This window comes from Haliotis asinina, chromosome 5, assembly GCF_037392515.1.
Source record: "Haliotis asinina isolate JCU_RB_2024 chromosome 5, JCU_Hal_asi_v2, whole genome shotgun sequence".
NCBI lineage: Eukaryota > Metazoa > Mollusca > Gastropoda > Lepetellida > Haliotidae > Haliotis > Haliotis asinina.
The window spans coordinates 77184175-77202645 of NC_090284.1; the positions used below are offsets into that span (position 1 = coordinate 77184175).

An 18471-nucleotide genomic window follows, 5' to 3' on the forward strand; every position below is an offset into this window, starting at 1 on the left:
GTTAGTAACCCAGTGAAAAAACAGCTTCGGGGGATCAGCCCTAACTGGGTGATGTACGTTCAGTTCAGGGAATAAAATTCCCCTATCTAGGCCCACCACGGAGAGGTTTTTATTCTTACCTATTCTATCCCTTTTAATTCACAACATCGCTCTTTTCTGTCACATTCCTCTGAAATGTCAATGTCAAGACCAACTCGTTAAGTTTACTGTTTATTTCCTAGGTGAATTTTCACTTTGTGAGATGAATGAAAGTTCAAGTCCTGATAATCATTAAAAAATCAAATGAAACTATATTTGCACGTCTTAATTCTCTTTTTGACAGACTTTCAAAATCCAATATTATGTCCTAGTTTAATCAATGAATTTGATGTGATGAAAATATTGAACATGTAACAATACTTAGACCTGATAAAACAGTTTAGATCTATTCGGGTACAAGTTCACTCTATTGTTCTGGATACAATGAATTATTATTATAAATATAATTCATTACAATTTCTTCTAGATCAAGTAAGTCCACCAAAAGCTGAATTTCACCACTTTCGAGCCTTTTACTTTGATTTCTAGTCTCACCATTTGTCTTCTACACGAGATCGTAGCTGCCCTTACATATGTGTTTTGTACACGAGGCCGTAGCTGCTCTTACATATGTGTTTTTCATGCATTGAATTATAGATAATATTTAGGTGAACTTGATGAAGGTTTTTTTCTATCTCACCTGCTGAAGAACTCGCTATCCTAGCTAGGATCTGTTACTCAACTTAGGACAAGGATAAGATCTTTTCGAGAATGGGTCTTATCTTCACAGTAGGATGTCCTAACTCCTGTCCTAACTAGATAGGATCTGTCTTAGCTGGGACGCTTTCGAGAATAGGAGAATTGGAGAGATTGGCTGTGTCAGATATAGTGACTATGTGATTATGTCAGATGTAGAGACTGTGTTGTTGTGTTAGATGAAGAGAATGCATTGTTGTGTCAGATGTGGAGACTGTATGGTTGTGTCAGATGTAGAAACTGTTTTATACTATGTTGTTGTATCAGGTGTAGAGATATACATGATGGTGTCAGATGTAGAGAAGGTCTGGTTCTGTCAGATAGAGAGGCCGTATGGTTGTGTCAGATATAGTGACTGAATAGTTTTGTTAGATGTGTCAGATAGAGGCATCGTACGCGTATTGTAGTGTCAGATGTAGAGACTATGCGGGTTTGACATGTAGAGAATGTGGTGTTGTGTCAGATGTTTAGACTGTGTTGTTCCACATGTGGAGACTGTGTGGTTGTGTCAGATGTTTAGACTGTGTTGTTGTGTCAGGTGTAGAGACTGTTTGGTTGTGTCAGATTTTTGGACTGTATTGTGTTAGATGTGTGGAGACTGTGTGGTTGTGTCAGATGTAGAGACAGCGTGGGTGTGTAAGATACAGAGACTGTATGGTTGTGTCAGATGTTGAAGTTGCGTTAAGAACATTATAGGGAAGATTTCGTTGTACCTATTCCTGTTTTGGATCCCATGACTTGCTTGTAGTAGAAGACTAATGATTATTTGACGTGAAAAACAGTGTTTGATACTAGAGTATAAGTAACACGGTTCGTTTACTGTCATAAATTGTGGAAATTGTTGGTTACTCTGACGTGTGAAATGCAGCAATACTATATCTACTGTGTCCGGTATTTCTGCTACCTTGTGGCGGTGTTCGTCTGTTTCAGCACCGTGTCTCACAGGTCAGTACTCAGTGACTGGCTACGCTCCCTGTACAGCGTGTCCTCTCCATTTCTACCAAGCCTCTACCGCACAGACGCAGTGCACGGAGTGCAACACAGACCAGATTACAGAACAGACAGGCTCAAAGTCAGTTAGTGACTGTAAACCCGGAAGTAAGTCAGTGTCATCTTACCATGAACTGCGGCTACGCTATTGGGACACATTATGATTCAATACATACTATTGAAGTCGTTATCCAAACAAATGTAGTCTAAGTGACAGCATATTATCCTGACTCATGCTCATCATGCTTATCTCCTCTCTCTATGCGAAGATAGTGGAATACGTCAAATCCCTTTAATGTTCCCTTCTTGCAGCGAATGTACAATCTCACTCACCCACGAATAGCCTCCCTCTACCTTTTCCTCCCTTATCGGTCACATGACCTCCCGTGCTTGTCACTCTCTCCTCCATCGCCAGACGAGACGTTTGGAGGCAACTTGGGGTCCATATACGGCGTGTATATCCTTTCGTATTTCGGTCCTCTATACAAAAATAGACAACTGAAAATCTACACGTAGAAGATACGTTAACTATTTGCCACTTTAGTTTAAGTCAAATAATTGTTATTAGTGTCACTATTAGTACAGGAGATTTGTAGTAACGTTTCAAGGTGGTATGTTATAGCTCACTGGCTTCCATTCTCGATTCACTTCGAAGATAGTCAGAGTTGTGTCAATTATAACTTCTTTCACACATTCGTTTCAGTTTTTAGAAGGGAAACATACATTTAGTTGAAAGGTATTTGCAAGTAAGAGTGATGGTTTTATGACTTAAAAACATTTTGGGTGTATTTGAGGTTTGTAAAAAATATGACATATCGCCTATCTGTTCTGATCCGTCATTGAAATACTACACGCCGTTGTTTGATTATTTCAAGTTACTGCTTGAAATATCTTTCACATACACCTTTAAGTTTTATGAGGGGAATGTACCATCAGGTGAAATGTGTTTGCAAGTAAGAGTGATACCTGCATAATCTAAAAATAATGTTAGGGTGTATTTGAGGTGTGTGAAAAATGTGACATATATGTATCTCTGATCTGAGCTGATCTGCCATTGAAATACTACACTGCTTTGTTTGAGAGTTTCTAGTTATTATTCTAAAACTTCTTTCAAATACACCTTTAATTTCTATTCGGGGAATATTCCATTAGGTGGAAGGTGTTTGCAATTAATAGTGTTAGTTTTATGATTTTAGCAAAATTGTTAGGGAGTGTCTGATGTGTGTGAAAGTATCATTTATCACCGATCTGATCTGATCCGCCACTGATGCTTATGATGCTTGAGGGTATAGTTCTGTAGCATCTTTCTGGAAAGGTGTGTACACGTGACCAGCAGTGTTGACAGCTGGGTGTGTTGTGTCCGAGATCGAATTGGTACAAGTCAAGAAACAGGGAACATACTGCCACATATTTGGCGCTAGGACGTGCCAGATATATGAGTGAGTACCATGGGAGTGTCAACTGATGTTTGGAGGGCCACCATTGGAACGTTTTGTCAAAGATTGGAAAAAACGTGGCTGGAAGATCCCCGGTATTACGCTAACACCGGGTATCAAGATGGGTGCAAGAGTGTTTGTGTACTTGTGTGTGCTTGTTGTCTTGTCGGGTGACGTTGAAAGCAATCCTGGACCCAGAACTGGTGGTCGGTATTAGAATAGTGACTCCAGTAAGAACGGAGTACAAACCAGATTGTCAACAAAAAAAAAAAAAAACGTGGCGGGCGAATGTTTACCGGGTGGGAGTGAACAGGCACATTCCCACCTGGCTAATATGGCTGCCATTGCAAAGACGTTGAAAACAATTCAGGATGAGATATCAGCTATGAACTCAAAGTTTGATAGATTTTCTAAATACTTTGGAGATAAATTTGCTGACCTAAAGGCAGAAAATGAGGATTTGAAACAGAAACTGTTTGATTTAGAAATTAAAACTGACAACATCGAGGCACAGTCACGTAGATCAAATCTGATAGTTCATGGACTCACTGACCATAAGGGGGACTCGTGTGAGGATAGTGAAGCCAAAGTGAGAAACTTCCTTCGCGATACCCTTAAACTAGAAAACGCTGATACTGTACCGATAGAGCGGGCACATCGACTAAAAGCCAAAACAGGAAATCGCCCTGTCATTGTAAAGTTTGCCTCTTACAAGGATAAAAGTAACATCCTTAATCGCTCCTGAAAGGTAATACAAACTTTCGCATCTCAGAAGATTTCACGGAGAGGGTGAGATGGCTCAGATCACAGCTCTTCCCATTCACGGACCATGCACGAAGTGAGGGTTGTACGGCCTTCTTGAGTTATGACAAGCTTGTTATCAACGGCAGTGTCTATATTTTTGATGACCTTAAACACGATCTAAAGTAGATCGGTCAGCGACGTAACTGGATTCAGAGACCCTCATCTACACAACGTAAGGACAAGGCCGACAATCCGACGGGCGATAACTCCTACAGCGTGACGTAAGTGACGTCCAGTCCAGGGCGACCGGATACTGCATAGGAGCATGGCCGTGGCCCCAGTGATACTCGTACCTGTAATGACCCGTCCCTTGACTCACCTGATGAAACTGCTTCCTTCTGTACTTGGAACGTAAATGGGTTGCGATCAGCTTTAATCTTTCAAGATTGTGTATCTTTTGTTAGCCTGTTTGACGTAATAGGCTTTACAGAAACTATGAATAATGATACACAAGCTCTACTTAACACTACATTGCATAATTATTTCTGTTTTACAAGCGAAGCGAAACGTCGCCACAACCGTAGCAGATACTCCGGTGGTGTCGCTGTATGTGTTAGAGATCGGATAAAGATGTATTTTTCCAGAATTAAAGATACATGGGACAACTGTATTGTCCTTCAATCAGTGTATATTGATTTCCCTTATCCCGTCTTCTATATATGTATACACGTACACCCGGCTGGGGCGACGGAGTACCATGGTCTAGACGACAGTGGGATCAACTTGCTGGAGAACAAGCTTCACCAACTGAAAACAGAATTTGGTGTGAATTCAACTTTCATTATATGTGGAGACTTTAATGCGAGAACAGCAACTGATGATGATTTCATTTTTGATGATAATGCCAATTACATACCTGTAGATAATGACTTGTATACTGAAGACCCCTACGTAAAACCGAGACTTTCCCGTGACACATTTGTGAATAACCATGGTCTTGAGATGCCCACTCTTTGTAAAACAATGAACATGGATATCGTCAATGGACGTACCACCAGTGATACCCCTGCTAACTGGACATTTATTTCTAACACTGGAACCAGTATAGTAGACTATTTTGTCATCAGTGCTTGCTTATTTCCTAATATGGAGGATATGTCAGTACTCACAAGGACAGAATCAGATCACCTACCACTTGCCTACCTTTACTAATATTTTCCCTACACAGCAATGTACAAACGTCCATAATGACATACCGATGGTACGAGTACCTCCCTTTAGAATGAATGATACTAGCTATGAACACCTTCAGGCGATGGTCTCTGATAATATTATAGATACATGCATGGAGGAATTTGTTTCATCCCTAGACATTGATGTTAATGTCGCTGTTTCCAAATTAACAAATATTTCCCAACTACTCTGCTCCAATGTGGGCTATAATGCAAACAATTTTAAGGAAAAATGTAGAAAACAACCACCATGGTTTGACAATGAGTGCAACTTTCTGAAATCAGAGGAATATAAATATCTCACTAAACTTAGAAAGTATCATTGCAAAAATAACCTAGCAAATTATTTGCAAGCTAAAGCAAACTTTAAACGTTACTGCAAGTTGAGGAAAGCCCAATACGATAAAATGATTGCAGATGAGATCTCAAATGCCGCCTCTCAAAGTGATTGCAGACTCTCCTGGAGAACAGTGACACGTCGATTGTTACCAGATAGAGGAGCATCACACCAGACGCATGGTTCTCCCACTTTTCCGATCTACTGAATCCAAACAAAAAATCCCAAAATAACTGGTTCGATGATGCAGCGTATAGTTTTTTTGATATCCACACTTGTGAACTTTGTGAATCCTGTGATAATTTCCCAGTAGATCTCTAATGACATACTGAATAGTGTAATCACAGAAAAGGAGTTACTTAACAGTATTCGGGATTTAAAACCAGGTAAAGCCCCTATTGATGATGGTATACCACCTGAATATTTAAAGCTGAGTACTTCATACTTCTTACCTTTTATACTCTTATTGTTCAATAAAGTCTAGGATAGTGGAGTATTTCCAGATATCTGGAATACTGGTATGATAACCCCGTTATTTAAATCAGGGCCAAGAAATAACCCAAACAACTACAGAGGCATATGTCTCTTGAACTGCTGTGGAAAGGTTTTTACATAAATCATAGAAAAACGTTTAAGAATTTGGTTAGATATGAATGGACTAATTGCTGAATCTCAAGCGGGGTTTCGCCCAGAGTATTTCACTGCAGACCAAATATTTACTTTACAGGCCTTATGTACTAAATATCTGAGTAAGCACAAAGGTAGATTTTATTGTGCATTTATAGATTTTAAAAAGGCCTTTGACCTTGTTGACAGAAGAAAATTGTTATATCTCCTTGTAAAAAATTGATGTCATGGTAAAATCTATAATGTCATAAGAAACATGTATTCTTCCGTTAAAGCAGCGGTCAAAGTCGGTAATCATAAGACACCATCGTTCAGTACATCAGCTGGAGTTAAACAAGGTTGTATTCTAAGTCGTGTATTATGTATATTCTTTATCAATGAACTTGTGCACGAAATGTATGAAGCCTGCAATTATGGTATATTTGTTAACCAGACTATTGACGACCTAATGTTGTTGTTATTTGCAGATGACGTTGTTATATTTTCTTTCTCAACTGTTGGTCTGCAAAGGCAATTAGATGTTTTATTTGAATATTGTTCGAAATGGGGACTAAGTGTAAACATAAACAAATAAAAAGTCATTGTCTTCAGAAATGGAGGTATACTTTCCAAGCATGAAAAATGAATAACAATGTAAAGGGTAACGTGAAAGATTCATTCTTAATAACGTAATCTGTACTTGTTTTCTGTTCATAGACGTGCAAAGACAAAGTTGTGTCCGGTAAATCGGTTGATAATGCGTCTAGTAACCATGTGATAATTGCTGCTGATGTACGTCTAGTGCACATCTACTTTCTAGTAATTCGCCTGGCGTGCCCTGGGGGCAGGACTACGACATCATGGAGGCAGCAGCCATGTCTCACAAGACGTCGTTATCGGACTCATCATCTCAAGCTGAATCGTCTACATCGTCCAGGACGAAGTCTGCAGCATCTAGATCTTCGCTGAAGCCACTGTCCGGCTCCGATGTTTGAATCACTTAATTCATCTGAGGGCCTTCCTTCAACGCAGACAACTGGCACCTCAACTGGTGGCTTTAACACATCGGATGTATCATCTGCTCGCAGCTGCAGCATGCACAGCAGATTCTCGACACTGGGCTCTTCGTTCAACGGTTCACCTAACATATGATAAACATAATGAAGCGCTGCTTTGAAGAAGGAAGGAAACTCCTGTCACTGCTGATGACAGTAGTCCTGAATGCATGATCCACAGGCGTGACTCCACTCTCGAAAGAAGAGGATGTACTGGATGAACGCTCACTTTCGAAGAAGTCTTCACCATCTGTTGCATCACTTCGTCAGAGCCACCGTTTAACGAATCACCTTGTGCTCGCAGGGATCACGCTTCATGGGGAAGGATTCACCCTGAATATTACAATTTTAGACACCTAGTGTCGTCATTGTCAGACTTCAGAGCATGCACGAGGACCACTCCAGAGGATCATGCAGGCGAGGGGAACGCTCTGAGGTTCGCTGCAAGGATAACTCACTCACTCACTCACTCATTTGGAGCATTCGCAAAGACATTCGTGCACTGAGCTGGAGCTGGGCAAGGATTACTCGGACAGGGAATTGTTTCGCTGATCTGCATTGGAGGATGACAAAGAGGTCGCATTCTCGGACTCGGAAATAACATCATGGATAACCAACGAATTGAACTAAGCATCCCCATCGAAGGAATCCAATGATGTGTTTACTTTCATGATGGGGGACGATGATTTTGACTCACCTTTCACCCGATTGCATTGACATCTTACCGTTTCCGAAGTTTATCTATGGTCTTCAGCTCGGCAACAAAGCATCAGAATCAGCACATCCCGTCCTTTAATGCTCTTTTTCCTCTGCTTCACATAGAACCTGTTATGGAAGCACCTGAAGTGGATGAAAACTACAAACTCATCAGTGAGCCTCGGACCTGCACTTAAAAAGTGGATCTAGTGCAGCTGCATACTACTACCAGGCAAACTTTCTTTGGCACTCATCTCCTGCTTTCGGATTCCGAATGATTCTCTCAGCACTCGAGACAAGGCTTCGTCTTGGAGCGACAGATTTACCTAGCCACTACTACAGAATCCTTGTTTGTCAACCATAGTCTTCTGAGGACGTCGTCATGACAGTTACTCACGATTCAGGTGAAGTCATGATGATCAAGTCCACTAATGCTTTGGCCACCATCAGAAGACAGACCCCCCAGCGCTACTCCAACAAGTCGAAATCTTCCGGAGTACAGAAAGCCAGAGGCAAAAAGTATGCCAACTCTCAAAACAGCAAGGGCTCTTTTTGCCGCTCCACTGGAACCAACAAGAGCTCACTTTTGATAGAACGCCCTTCCAAAGGCACAAGAGGAAGGAAGCAGAGAAGATCAGTTTCGGTACGACTTGAGTAAATGGACGTCTTCAACGCTACTGGAAGAAATGGGGCATCTCCACGACAACTAGGTTTCTCACATCCCGAGAACAGGGTACAGGATCCCATTCCAGTCAAGATCAAGATCAAGATGGTTTATTGTGCATAAGGCCTCTGGCCCGTATACATAGTGTTATGATGACAGACAACATATTGACATGATTGCAAAGCGTAAAAAGCATCATAGCATTGTCAGATTAGTTACCAGGAGAAATGAGACACTTCCTTAACGACAATGAATGTATTAGAAACAGAGAGCTAATTTAACATGGACAGATTCGTCTTTTGATGATAGAATTCTTATAAGTGATTCCCTTGTAGGGTAACGCAGGTATTTCTGTGGAATGTACTCCTTTCTTAACTCGGTAGAAGCGTCACATATAAACAACATCCCCGATATCATCCATATCCGCCATACTGACCGGACAAAATCTTAGATGCTTGGCCAGTGACTTGTGACGGCCAGTATTGATCATTATATCTGTTAAGCCAAATCTTAATTGTATTTCTAAGTTTCTTGCTTGTAATGTTTGTCAAATATGTCTCAGGTTCTATCAACGTTTTAAAGGATCTATATACATCAAATCTAGAACTTAAATTAAGGGTATCCATCCAATTCTGTCGAAACATATCCACGGCTCTTTGACGGAATTCGTTCATAAACAGCCACTCGTTACCGACCCCTTGGAAAATCCACACATACCCGAATCCATACGAAATTAACAGATGTCTTATATTTGATGCCCACGTAACATGTATAGTGTATAGTGGGTATCGTCCACATTCCCCATACACCATATAGTTTGGTGTTGGAATATTGACATTAAGAAACTTCTTACATGCTAGCAGATGTATTTTTTCAATCTGTTCGAAAGTCTGGAAACCCCATATTTCTGCCTCATACAAAAGCATTTGTTGAATCTGTGCAACGAAAAGTTTAAAAAACAGTTTTGGCGTTATTGGCGCTAATGGATAGAGTGATGACAGTAAATATACCAGAGCCTTTTACCGATAGGGCAATGGCAGTTTTACCCATATTCAATGTATAATTAAAAAGTATTCCAAGATATTTGTATTCAGGAACTATTTGCATTGAAATACCGTTATAGTAGCATTTGTCACCACAAGCGACATGCCCTCCCCTTCTAAATACAACAATATTTGACTTGTCGAGAATTTCCATACTTTCGAGTAGTTCTCCAAAATATCTAGTTGGTTCTGTAAACCTACCACTGTGTCCGATACTAATATCACGTCGTCGGCAAACAGCAGCATTAAAATATCAAACACATCAGTGTATAGTTGTACACCATGGTTCCCTTTATGGATTATTTCATTTTCTAAATCGCCAATTGAAAAAGGAGAATAGAATAGGACTTAACAAACATCCTTGCTTCACACTCAGTGGGCACTCAAAATAGTCAGTGAGTCCCACATTGCTGCGCACACAAGCCTTTACGTTGGCATAAATACCTTGTAACATAAGTAACATTTTCCCCTCTAATCCCGCCCGCCTTAAACAAGACCACAATTTTTGTCGATTTACCGAGTCAAATGCTTTCCTAAAGTCGATAAATGCTACATACAATTTAAGTTTTCTTCTTATTAAGTACTTTTGCACAATTGCATACAATGTGAAAATATGATTAGATGTGGAATAGCCTTTCCTGAAGCCAGCCTGTGTTTCAGGGATTTTGTCTATAATATTTGCCCACATGTTTAGTCTTTTGTTGAGGATAGATGTAAACAATTTACCAATACTACTCGTCAAAAATATGCCTCTGTAATTATCAGGGTTAATGATGTCGCCCTTTTTGTGTAAAGGTACTATAATAGACTGTGCCCATGATTTTGGAAAATATCCAGTCTTAAAAACACAGTTAAAACATTTATGTAAAAATGGCAATATTATGTCTTGGGAGGCTTTTAGCATCTCAACTAAAATCTTATCCGGACCAGGTGATTTTCCGCTTTTGAGATTTTATAGCATCAACAATTTCGGTTTCTGTTATTTTTGAATCAAGTATTTCGGCATCAACTTCAGTATAACCTCTGGTCTCCGAATCAGCCGTAGATTCCAGAAAGATATCTGCATCATTACAATCAGAATCTTCAGAAAAATGTGAAAAGACGGAACGGAAGTGTGACACCTAGTGGTCGGTTGTTAAAGAACAGGCCACATTATCTTTACTGTTTAGGGAACGGATCTCCCGCCAAAACTTACTAGAATGTTGGGTGAAAGTGCTCAGGTTTTTCAGTCTTTTTTTGCTCTTATATTTTCTGCATGATTCTTTATATTTATTTATCAAAGAACAGAAAGTCTTTCTATCGTTGTCGTTTCGTGTAAGTCTAAATGTCCTAAGTGCCCTTCTCGCGTCACGCTTTGCGGACCTACAATCGTCGTTTAAAGGTTGGCGTCTTAAAATCTGGGATCTAGCTGCAGGTCCTTTCATGCATTTGGCTGCATCCAGTATATGACTTGCGAATTGGTTAAGAGCACCATCTATATTAATATCTATGTATTCGGTTAAACTATGGAAAAAGGTCTAAGCTTTATCCTTCAAGCAAGTTGTCTGATAGAACACTGTTCCACTTGTACGTTTCCATGAGATTAAGTACAATACCTTTGTTGTTTATCAGATGACAAATTAGGGGAGTAACAAAAAAGTTCCATAGGCTGGTGGTCAGATTCAATACGCTGTCCAACATTTAGCATAGCTATGATGTCAAGAAACTCAGTTGAAGAGATAAAATAGTCATTTTCGCTACTTCCTAGGGCACGTATATGTAAGTAAATTCACCATTATCATTGCCAGGTGCTCGTCCATTAACAATGAAAAATCCATATGTGTAGCATATATTTAACAATTTTCGGCCAAAAGCGTTTATCACATCATCACTGGATTTCCTCTCGCCGACAGAACGGTGATCCCCATCAATAAAGGGAGAACCAATAATATCGTCAGCCACGGCATCAGCCTCTTGTGTACAAGGATTATTCTCACTTGCTGTTCTAGCATTCATATCGCCACAAAGAAGAAATGGACAGTTACTAAAGAAAGAAATATTTTCAAATAGGAATTCGTCAAGCTTATCAAGTGAGATATTAACTGTTTGATAATAGCTAGAACCCTTAGGAGGGATATACACACATATGAGTATAATATCCTTGGTAAAGCCAAAGACATTTTACTAAGCTTTATACAAACGAGGTTATCCACTCCCGTAGTAATTCTTTGAAAATGCTCGCTGAATGTCTTCTTTATACATACGCATACACCACCGCACAAGCGACCATATTTTGCCAGTTTAACAGCAGGTACAAAACACATATCGAAGTCCGCCAACCAATGCTGTGGTATTGTACTAAGGAAGGTTTCTGTCAGACACACAATATCAAATGAACTTATATAGCTAATAAAGTTTGGATCGTGATATTTACCCGAGAGTCCGTTTTCATGATAGAATGCGCAAATTCACCCCCTCATTGACACTGGTGGATTGGTTGTCACTGCAGAGACTAGAATCCTCATCAATTAAATTATCATTTACACTGGTATCGCTGTTCAAAGTTTCGTGGTTAATGACACCCGAGCCATGGCCACGCCCCGATGGAAGTGCAATCGGTTCTGGCGTAGTGCGAGAGCTAGGGCGTCGTGCTGTCAGTGTTCTTCGGGTTGTAGTGGATTCACTGGGTTGTTTTCGGGTTGTACGGCGTGTATCCGGCTCGGTAACTAATTTCCCATGCTTGAAATACCCCCTGAGTCTACACCGTCTCTCACAAGAGACCCAGCTCTCTTCGTGTACACACAGGATCGAACGGACAAACTAGCCAATGCCATATCGTCTTTATAGAAAGAAGGCGTAATCAAGGAATTAAATCCACTGGAACTCACGCAAGGATGCTAGTCCTCGATTTCTTTTGTACCAAAGAAAAATTGCAAGGGGAGGGTCAGGCTCATCCACAATATGAAGGAATTCAACAATCATTATCTACTCAGACCCGACAGGTTCAGGATGATCCCCCTTCCGCAGCTCTGATATCTCACCCACCCACCCATCCATCCATCCAACCACCCACCCACCCATCCATCCACTGATCTACAAATGCGTACCTACACATTCCGACACATTCTAGAACATATCTTCACTTCGTATTCAATGGAATTCATCCAGTGGAATGACCTACCTTTTGGAATATCATTGGCCCCTTGGTTGTTTACTGGGTAACCGAACCCATCATAACCTACCTACATCGTCCAGGGATATGCAACGCTTCCTACCTAGACACCATTCATGTACAATACAAGATCAGTCAACTCAGCTGAATTTCACGATCAGACTGCTTACACAACTCGGATGCTTGTAAATCTACCAAAGTTAGAGCATCAGGAAGATTTACAATTCCTAGGGATTCGATTCATTAGACCACTAAATCGCGTTGTAGTCCCAAGGGACTGTTGAACCAAGATTCAGGATAGGACAGCGCAAGCTCTATTCTCTCCGCTACCACGGCGACAGTGACAGTGTCGTCTCGGTCTACTCACCCCAGTGCAAGAAAACTTGCCGAAGGGGAAGACTACAGCTACACCCATTACAACGGTTCCTGAAAGTTTACCTGGTACAGATCGAACAGCCCCACTGGACACACTGAAAACAGGACACACTGAAACCACACTTGCTATGCGGACTCACAGGTCGAACGTTTGCGGAGGAACATATTTTGACACAGCCGGACTGCAACAGTCATTTCTACTGAGATGCGTCGCTAGACAACGGAGTTGCAGCTGGAACTCGGACAACGCCGGATGGAACACTTCACACCAAGCACTTGGAGATGAAGTCTGTAGCCATTGCAGTAAGACACTGGTCGAACGAACTGAGGAACAAACTACTGATTGTCCATACAGACAACTGAACAATAGCATTTTATATAAACAGGCATAGATCAACAAGATCTCACACGCTCCTACAGCTACCTGTTCGACATCGTCAACGTCATGAAAGTCATGAAAGTTAGCAACCATCTCCGACAGGACAGATGTTACATCAGGAAGCGTTTCGTTACTCAGTCAAACGTTCGAATCACCGCAAGTAGACCTATTTGCGAAACGGTTCAACCAACAGATACAAGCGTTTGTATGTCCAGTACCGGATCCGCAGCAATGGGAGGAATCTTCTCGTCCATCCGCACACCAGTCAAACTCAAGGGAAGCCGTCATCGTTCCAACTAAACTATGGATCGTATCAAGGCTTGCTTAAAGAAGCGAGGATATTCTACAAGGGCGGTGGATGTAGTAACCTTGGCTCTACTCGCACATGTGATGACGCATGTGTGGGTTATGAGATATATGTGTCATGCGGAAAGGCATGGAAAACCTCACATCCTCAAGTGGCAGATTACTTATGTCATTTACGACATACATGAGGACTCGAGATGTTCCTCATTTTCGACTTACCTGGCAGGACTCAGCTCCGTTATCACCATGAGAACAGGGATAAAGCTGAAGAATGTGCCAGAATTACTCGCCCTACATCGCTGGTTCAAGTTGGAAGACAGGCAACGACAGTTCAATGCCCTAGCTTGGGATCTAAATGTTGTATTATGTGAAGGGCTAAGAAGTCGGAGAGAGTGACCAGCATGGCAGGTCATGTGACCGGTAAGGGCGGGAAACGTCTCTACTCGAGGGTGAGTGAGATTGTACGTCTGCTTCAAGAAGCATAGAGGGAGGAGACAAGCATAATAAACACGAATCAGGATAAGTATGAAATATCATTTTATTTGGACAATTACATTATTAGAAATAAAGATGTAGTGTATTTGAGCTACTTTATTTAAGTGTTTTTGTTGATAAATAGTGTGTTGCATAATGAACAAAGGTAATGACAACGATATTTTTCTACTCAAATATACATTGCAGACACAACATTATGCGCCGATGCTTGTTCTTCTGGTGGTACATCTACGTGCACCTATATCTATCATCGACTCGTGTGTACCTGTAAACCAGGTGAGCTATCCATGCATTTCACCATATCTGTCAAAGACTGTGTTAACTGAAACAAAGGTGAGTACGTATATGTGAATGTCCTTATATCGATACATACTCGTATTTCCCTGCGAAGTGAACATTGCATTCTTGTTGTAAACAGGTGTTTCCGTTAAGAATAGGGTTCCAGCCGCTATATTCAGACAAGCAGTCGTCAAAACTGAAGGTTTTAGAGTAGCCCGAATACTGCAACATCGACTAATCCATGATATCACTGAAGGGTCCGGGGATATTTATGCTATAGTCATAGTATACTAGATACATCACGTTTCACCTTTCATTCTCAGCCAAGGCTGTGTTTGGCATCTGGGCTTACAAGGAACTATATAGAACTGGATTGATAAACCAGCATAATCTCATCCCGCAGCTTACAGAATGTTCCAGGCCAGGAGAGAGTTATTTTACGTGATGGGGTACATGCTTGCTTCAGGATCTGTACCCCGTTTGTACCCTCTTGGTAGCGCCTTGAGCGAACATTTGATTGCACGGCTACAAGCGCAGCTATAAATACCCACAATTACAGATTAATATGAAAATGCAGCTGAGTGGGTTCAGGTGATCCTGGCTCATCATCAGCTCAGGGCCGTCGTCCCATCTACACGCAGACCAGACTGCGAATGGGACTTCTTCCGGGGATACGTAGCCTAGTCGAACCCATCAACAGCTTTCCGGAGAATATGTAGACTCCCCAACCCTGCTCCCTCTTTCATTACCCAGATATCTGTACTCTCCCGTGGAGAACCCGGGCACTCTCCTGATCTGCGCTGAGAGATCAGGTGGTACCAAATCAAAGGCACCGAGAACAATAGAAAATCTGACGACAGTGTATTTGGCATATTTAGCATGCTTTTCTAGAATCTTGCCAGTCACGTGGCTGTCAAAAAGGACAGGATCAGTTTTATTACCACCGGTCAAGAGCAGACTTCATTCAAGATGACAATAATGGTTTCCATAATCACTACTTTTAGACTATATTGCCGTTGTAACTGAGCTGCATTGAATGGTCTACTGCTACTCTCCTACAGACATTCATTTGTGTGGATTTGTAATCTTTGTAAATTTGTTTGTTGCTTTCAGTCTACTTGTTTCACATATTCGATCAACGACCTGAATGGGAAACAGGGAACATGATTGCTTAAAATTGTGTGAAACGAACAGTCACTCTGATGTTGTCTAGTTATGATTTGCTTGGCACGTCCTGACCTGACCAAATTTAAATGTTCACATGGGATTGAGGATCCGGATGAGAACTGGTCTTCAGTAACTCATGTTTGTCATAAGACAACGTTTGTCAACAGGATCGGCTAGTCAGGCTTGCTGACTTGGTTACCACAGTGTAGACTGATGCTCATGGTATCTGGATTGTCTGGTCCAGACCACCACTATATCTGGATTTATTACTGAGTGACGTAACACAACCAACCAACCAAGTGAGATTACCGAGGATTTGATAGTGTAGCTGCTGGGACTTTGATAGTGTAGCTGCTGGGACCAGTTCTGAGTAGGGAACAGTAGGTGACTTGGGGACGATCCAGAATCAAGTTCTGTCCTGTAAAACATCATCTTCAGTAGAAGCTGACTCGTTCCAGTCTGTTGTTATTAGACGGATATTGTTTAGTTGGGGGAATAGTTATTCCTCCAGATGCTACTGCTAATGTTAATGGTGAGGTTTTATCAGGTCGTTGTTCCATTTTGTATTAGGCACATGATTGGCAATAGTGTGGGCGTTTGGAACCCTTGTGGGAATAATAGCCCTATGTTTGCAAAAGCGTGCCACGTATAACAGGTCGAATTCCAAATAATATAACGAATCTAATTCAGGTGAGACATCCCTGTACATGTGTATCCCAATGTTTCCATGGACGGGAGTGAAGCTGTGAAACTAGGCAACCATTATTATGTGTCTTAATGTTTTCATGACTGTCCAGTTGTTTTTAACAGTTCAAACTTTGGCTGAATGGATATTGTCCTGAGGTGGATAACCTGACTCACAGTCTTGTGCTATGTCTGTCTAGGCTATACCGGGGACAAGTGTGAGACTGAGATCGACTACTGCATGTCTAACCCCTGTCTGAATGGAGCCACCTGTAAACCCAAACTTGGGGGATTCGACTGCCAGTGTACTGCTGGTAGGTGATCAGTATGTTATGGTGCTATATGCATCTATGTCTACTTCTATGGTGCAATCTTAGCTAAATTACATTTACGTGGAATTTTGATGTGATCAAGTACAACATAATCAGATACGTGAATCACAAAGAGGACAAACACAATGTCTGTATATGAAATGGTTTAGAACTCTAAATTGTTCTTTGAGTTTTGACACTATCGTGTAAGATCTAGTAAGAAACACCCAGTCAGTGATATACATGAATGTGTGAACTATCATCCGTATTGTGTGTAACATGGGGTACACCCCAAGTCAGTGTATCGGTGCTTTATTACTTTCAGCCACGGAATGCAGCATGGTAAAGAACGAAACTGACTACAATCCAGGCATTAGCTACATCAGAAGCCTGTCAAGTTCCTCGGTGGATGTCTGCAGCAATGAATGCATCAGTAACTCAGCCTGTGTCGCCATCGGCTTCTTCACCACCAACAACTTGTGTGTCTTACTCAATGAAGAACAGGCTAGGATGAAATCTACAACGGGCACAACCCAGCAATACTATGAGAAGAAGTGCGCGAACACACCATGTATGTATTCAACATGATAAACATGATCACTTGCAGGGCTTATAAACGACTCTGCTTGCAGTCCACTATGCTAATCAACAATAGTTATATTTCCAGTATAGAACTCGCTCTGCGCAAAATGTATTGACGGTAGAGATGAAATCGACAATATCTTACTCAGTATACCGGTGAATTATATGTGATAACCAGAAGAAATAGGACGGGTTACTGTGTCAATATTGTTATATTGAATATTATGCTTTGCATACAACGTATGTAGACTTCAGCGGCAAGTACTGCCAGACGAATGAGAGGAATAACTGTAAAAACAATGTCTGCCGTGACTACAGCGTGTGCCGGAATCTGATTGGTGGACACAAGTGTGTGTGTCCCTCTGGCGGCCAGTACACACAACCAAGGTGGGTACCCGGGAAACTTACTAAGAAAGTGCAATCCCAAACATAACATATTTTACATTTGACCACTTTCTAAATGACGTGTCCAACTTTCGTTTGTGTAGAAGTCGCCGTGGCTGAGCGGGCTAGGTGACTAACTGACTGACTGAGAGTGTGTGGGTTCGAATCCCGGATGGGACTAAACTTGAAAAAAGTGCAAGAATTTGTGCTGTAGTAAGAAAGTGTAATCCCAAATGTAGGTGACATATATATGTTATAACTATAAAATGTTACAGTGGACCACGTTTTAATGGCATTCTGTAATCAAAGAAACATGAAGCGGTTGAAAACGAACCAGGAAATAATCCTTCCAAGTACCCATGGTAGGAACATGTAGTACACACATCTCACATTCCTCAAAGAGACCAATATACCATTGCACGAAATATACCTTTCAGAACGACCGCAAGAATAGAACAGCCCTTCGAGCAGTACACTTGACTGAAAGTTCTGTGAACTGAAGTCGTAGCCCACTTGTCTGTGGATGTATTTTTTAAAGCAAACCTCTCAGCAATGGAGCGGTAATCACTCTGCCTCGTATTTCCCCACCACTGATGACAACGTATTCAAGAGGTTTATATATCACTTGCATACGCCTGCCCCCTATTCCAAAAGCGAGTAATCCGTGGCTTCAAGTAAAAAGAAATATATATTTTTTACATATTTCTTCACCTGTGTCATACTTATTTCTGAATACGATATCAAATGCATTATCGATGCAGAAACCATTTTAATGCTGAGA

The 18471-nt window shown here is 41.2% G+C and overlaps 1 protein-coding gene across 1 annotated transcript in view; it reads left to right on the top strand.

Annotated features, from left to right (window-relative positions):
- Positions 1-18471, top strand: part of LOC137285336 (uncharacterized) — a 135010-nt gene that overhangs the window by 58999 nt on the left and 57540 nt on the right. The window contains exons 30-34 of the mRNA XM_067817701.1: positions 1705-1872; positions 14470-14559; positions 16614-16727; positions 17050-17295; positions 17555-17693. Of these exons, the coding sequence (XP_067673802.1) occupies positions 1705-1872; positions 14470-14559; positions 16614-16727; positions 17050-17295; positions 17555-17693 (757 nt within the window). The remainder of the gene's footprint in view (positions 1-1704; positions 1873-14469; positions 14560-16613; positions 16728-17049; positions 17296-17554; positions 17694-18471) is intronic.